The sequence below is a fragment of the Zea mays genome, chromosome 10, assembly GCF_902167145.1.
Source record: "Zea mays cultivar B73 chromosome 10, Zm-B73-REFERENCE-NAM-5.0, whole genome shotgun sequence".
NCBI lineage: Eukaryota > Viridiplantae > Streptophyta > Magnoliopsida > Poales > Poaceae > Zea > Zea mays.
The window spans coordinates 90,537,986-90,543,822 of record NC_050105.1 but is presented as its reverse complement, the minus strand read 5'-3'; the positions used below and the strand labels follow the sequence as shown (position 1 = coordinate 90,543,822).

Genomic DNA, 5,837 nt, shown 5'->3' with positions numbered 1-5,837 from the left:
TTGCTTCCGTAAGGGGGCTGAGAGCCGCCGTCGTCATAGAGCGTGCGGGGCGCCATCATTACTTGTCTGGCGGAGCGAGCCAGATGGGACGCCGGTCTTGTTCCCTGTAGCCTGAGTCAGCTTGGGGTAGGGTAATGATGGCGCCTCCTGTTGACGTGGTCGGTCTGTGCCCTGGGTTGGGCGATGTGGAGGCTCCTCCGAGGTCGAGGTCGAGTCTGTCTTCCGAGGCCGAGGTCGAGTCTGAGCCCCTGGGTCGGGCGAGGCGGAGACCGTCGGCTGAGGCCAGGGCTGAGTCCGAGTCCTGGGGTCGGGCGAAGCGGAGTTCGTCGTCTTCCGGGGCTGAGCCCGAGTCCAAGCCCTGGGGTCGGGCGAAGCGGAGTTCGTCGTCTTCCGGGGCTGAGCCCGAGTCCGAGCCCTGGGGTTGGGCGAAGCGGAGTTCGTCGTCTTCCGGGGCTGAGCCCGAGTCCGAGCCCTGGGGTCGGGCGAAGCGGAGTTCGTCATCTTCCGGGGCTGAGCCCAAGTCCGAGCCCTGGGGTCGGGCGAAGCGGAGTTCGTCGTCTTCCGGGGCTGAGCCCAAGTTCGAGCCCTGGGGTCGGGCGAAGTGGAGTTCGTCGTCTTCCGGGGCTGAGCCCAAGTCCGAGCCCTGGGGTCGGGCGAAGCGGAGTTTCCTATGGCGCCTGAGGCCGGACTTGGCTGCTGTCAGCCTCACTCTGTCTAGTGGCACAGCAGTTGGAGCGGCGCAGGCGGCGCTGTCCTCTTGTCAGACCGGTCAGTGGAGCGGCGAAGTGATTACGGTCACTTCGGCTCTGTCGACTGGAGGGCGTGCGTCGGGATAAAGGTGTCAGGCCACCTTTGCATTAAATTCCCCTGCGATTTGGTCGGTTGGCGTGGCGATTTGGCCAAGGTTGCTTCTTGGCGAAGACTGGGCCTCGGGCGAGCCGAAGGTGTGTTCGTTGCTGGAGGGGGTCCTCGGACGAGACGTAAATCCTCCGGGGTCAGCTGCCCTTGCTCGAGGCTGGGCTCGGGCGAGGCGTGATCGCGTCCCTCGAATGGACCGATCCTTGACTTAGTCGCACCCATCAGGCCTTTGCAGCTTTGTGCTGATGGGGGTTACCAGCTGAGATTTAGGAGTCTTGAGGGTACCCCTAATTATGGTCCCCGACAGATACCTCTAGGCTTCTACACTTTGACGATATTAGCTTTCCCTATTGGAGTACTAGAATGGCTTGCTACCTTGAAGTGGTAGATTTAGGTGTTTGGAGAGTCACTTGTGATAGGATGGAACTCGTAAAGAACCTAAAACATATAAAAATAAATGCATCTTGATTTAAGAGATAAACATGGTTTGCTTGAATGTTTTAACATGGACATGTTTAACGAAGTGTTCACCTTAACTAAATCAAATGAAATTTGGTTATAAGTTGTATTAGCTCCATATACAAGAAATGTGTGTGAGCAAAAACATTCCCTTATTAAACAAATGTATGACTCTTTGAAAATGAAAGAAAACGAGTTTGTGAGAGATATGTATTCTTTTTTGAATTTAATTGTCAATGAGCTTAACTCTATAGATTTGACAAAGCTCAAATATGCGGATGTTTCTCGATGATACCAAATGAAAATATGCATTGATCATCACCATCAGCCAAAATGTGGAGGACTTGAGCACAATGACCCTAATGTTTGTTATTGTTAAGCTTGTGGAATTTAAGATGTCATAGAAACTGGGTCAAGAAGAAACCACTTCATCAAGCAAAAGCATAGCTCTCACATGTGATGAGCATAAGATGAAGCGCAATAAGAAGGTTGAGACAAGATTATTCAAGATCATCAAGTGAAGATGAAGATGATGATGATAGTTTTGATAAATGTGATGATAAATTCTCCACCTCTACCTATGATGACGAAGCCAAGCAATTGATAGGAGTTAAGAGGATGATTTGTAATATGAGAGCTAAGGGTATGTCCATTACAATTGAAGATATCATATTTACCGACCAAAGAAGAAGGCAAAGAACAAATTGGTGCTTTATTTGCAGTTAAAAATGGACACTTTGTGTAAGATTGTCCAAACAAGCCCACACCCAAGGTTAATAAGAAAGTGTGCAATGCTAAATCCCTCACATCAACCAAGACTTAGGACAATTTTTCGAGCAAAAAGAAGTCAAGAATAACAGAGGGGATGTAAGCACTCATCATCATCACATGTGTGCCTTATGGAATGTGGTAACATGATCATAAGCTTAAGCTCTAGTGATAGTGATAGTGATGATGGAAAATCTTCTTAGGAAGAACATGCTAAATTTGTCATGTTTTTTAAGAAATTTGCACTAATCAAAGAAACAACTAAAAGAGCTAAAACTAGTTATGTCAACATATAGTTATAAAGTACTACTTAGCAAATTTGAACTCATTTTAAATTTAAATTTTGAGCTAACTAACCAGATTAGTAAACTTTAAGGTAGTGCAAAAGGAACATAAAAATAAATATAACTTTTTACATAATTAAAAAGGATGCCACTACTTCTTACATTGATTTAATTGAATTAGACTCACCCATGTGTATCCAAGCTTATGTTGAAAATGTAATTATACATTCATGCTCATAAAAGATTGCAATGGAGAATTCATACCTTGGTTTGTTTCTAAAATGTATCAACCTATAACCATTTGAATACATGGTTTGTGGAATAATGAGTGTAGGATAAAACATGCATTCATGGAAACCTTTCTTTGTAACTCAGTTATCACATTAACATTATTTATGTAGCACAATGCAACCAAATAGACTTTCATTCATACATGTAAAATATATTGAGGTTAAATGCGCTTTGTACACACTATAGTCACCTAGAAGGATAGAATGCCATCATGAGCAATAAAAAAAAACTCAATCCATACAGATATAGGTATATGTATATATAGGTATAGATATAGGTATAGATATAGGTATAGATATAGATATAGATATAGATATAGATATAGATATAGATATAGATATAGTAGATATAGATATAGATATATGGATGGAGATATAGACAGAGGGAGAGAAAGGGCTTGTACCTAAAGTCAAAAGTTAACTTCTAGTCTTAAACTTCTAGTATATTTGGACACAAGATAATAACAAAACTAATAAATGTCAATCATAAGAAAAGATATGCATATATGATTTTATGAATTCACAATTATTTTAAAATTAGAAACATAATAATAATGCATTTGTTTAGACATAAAAGTAATGTGACTAAAAATTGTAGACAACGCTTTATAGCCACTAAAGATGGAGTCAAATGATAGTAGCAAATTGAGACATTAGTTTCCTTCCCGCCTGTTTGCTTGAAAATAGTGATTTGTCCTATGCACATTTAGGTATTACCCTAGTGATGGATGTGCATGCATTCCTTAAAACATCATTATCATGCCAAACACATGATTTAAATAGCTTGGTTGCACCAATATTTGTCCTCATGTTCTATAAATCGATTATAGGGTTTGTACGAGGTACAATATAAGTATATCTTAATCATCAAGGCAAGCAAAATTTTAATCTTTGCATTGCTGAGTTGACAAGATGAGTGTCGAGGCATGCAAAGTTGTTGCCTTCATTTCGTTTAATATGAGAGAAAATATGTGATGCATAAACATTGTCTGCTTATGAACAAGAGTTACTCTTTGAAGAATGGCTTCAAGATCAAGTTAGTTTTTTCAAAAACATGCAACTAACCAACTAGCCTAAATTACACAAAGATTGATTTGTGACACATGATCTTTCATTTTCAAATTAACTTTATTTTGTGAAACTATAGAGATTATGTCATTATGAATTGGTTTTATGATGTTGTGTTTACTTGCTCGTTGATATCTCACTCTCATTAATCTGAGCAACTGAATTATGTTGACTATAAAATTAGTGCATCACTAATAAATGAATACATGTGCTAAATATATTTAGCATGATGATTAAAACCATGTTTGACTAAATATAGATATTTATTACATAATAAATTGAACCTAATACTAAAAGATTCACCATAAGGCCTATAAATACTTGGTATTGTGCTTGCCCTTTTCTCCATCCATGTATGTTGGTTCATACATTAACTTGTTGTGTAGTTCTCACCCCTCATTACCCATGGACCCCAACATCAATTGTGCATGGAGTGCCTTTGAAATAGATATGGTGAAGTCATTCATCACTAGTCACAAAACCAACAATACCTACACAAATGGTGTAGCCAAGAATCACAATGATATTGTTGATGAGCTCCAAGCAAGGTTCCCATGCAAAGAGAAGCAACAGGTAATTCAGTTGTATGTTAAGCTCATAGTTGAGATGAATACAATGCAGAGAAACAACCAACAAGTTATGGCGAGCAATGCCCTTATGAATGATAACTTTGGGGTGCCAATGGAGGATATAGACATGAACAACATGGACATGTTTCATGGTTATATACTAGACGATGTGGAGGTGATGAAGATGGTAGAGGAACCACTGCACAAGCAGAATATTGTTCCTAAGAAAAAGAGGCAACACCCAGTGATAGTTTGGACACAAGATGAGCACAAGTAATTCATTTCCTCTTTGTTTTTTGAAATGTTTATCACATCTTTAATGTTATTTTTCATACAAGTAATAAGCTAGTGGTGTATAGTGTTTAATACCATGATTCAGTGGGATTTTATTTTCACCAATCTTGAGGGTATGAACAAGACATATGTTATCATCTAACTTGTTGATTCTGAACCATATATGTATGCAGGAATTTCCTTCGTGGCCTAGAAGTGTATGGTCGTGGTAACTGGAAGAACATATCTAAGTACTTCGTCCCCACAAGGACGCCAATACAGATCTGCAGCCATGCACAAAAGTATTTCCATAGGAAAGAGGGCACCACAAGAAAACAACGATTTAGCATCAATGATATCGACCTCTATGACACAGATCCACGGGTGCAAAAGAACTCTTCTAGTTTGGAGGCTCTCACCTTTGGTCATACTGCTTACAACAACAAATATTATGACTTTGAGAGACAAAATGTTGTCTTGAACAAACTCACACATACTAGCCAGACGAGCAGTGGCCATGTAGCTACATGGACAAGAGGTCAACACATAATAGCCAGTTCATCCATAGATCCAACAATGGTGCAGAGTAACTCTCTTGGATGGGAGGCGCTCACCTTCACTAGCGATGCTAACAACACAAACAACTATGACTTTGATTGGCAACATGATTCTATAAACAACCTCAGATGTGCTAACCAAGCGAGCAATAACCAAGTGGCCACTTGGACTAGAGGTCAACAAACAACTAGCTCTTCTGCAGCTCCAACGATGGTGCAGAATACTTCTCATAGCTGGGATGTGCTTTCCTTCACTGGCAATGCTTACAACACAAACTACTATGGATTTGATGAACAACAAGTTGCCTTAAGCAATATCACTAGAGGCAACCATGGTGAGCAGCAACCAGGTAGTTACCTAGACAAGAGATGAGCTATCAACTAGTTCTTCTGTAATTTTAATGATGGAGAGGGTTGAGAGTGACCATACAACTTGTATTGGCCATCAATAGGGAAGGCTTCCTTCATAATCAATGGACGAACATGTATTATATTTTTACTAGTTATCTATGTTTAAGTATCAAAAGGTTCATTTGAATTCAAATTAATTTACTATTTACTTTCCAAAATAAAATTCAACAATTAGAAAAATAAAATGAATAGTGCATGAGAACAACCTTCTAGTTTTTGGCCCATAAGCAGACCAGATCATGGCCCTGAGTCGCTAGCAGATGGACCGTGCGCCCTGTCTCACACCGCAACACAGCCCCA

The 5,837-nt window shown here is 40.6% G+C and overlaps 1 protein-coding gene across 1 annotated transcript; it reads left to right on the top strand.

Moving 5' to 3' along the window:
* Window positions 1-4,088: 4,088 nt before the first annotated feature.
* LOC100381958 (Putative MYB DNA-binding domain superfamily protein) lies at window positions 4,089-5,627 on the top strand. Its single transcript, NM_001174731.1, has 2 exons — window positions 4,089-4,569; window positions 4,764-5,627. Exons 1-2 carry the CDS (start codon window positions 4,133-4,135, stop codon window positions 5,497-5,499), a joined length of 1,173 nt encoding a protein of 390 aa, NP_001168202.1. The 5' UTR covers window positions 4,089-4,132; the 3' UTR covers window positions 5,500-5,627.
* The last annotated feature ends 210 nt before the right edge of the window (window positions 5,628-5,837 follow it).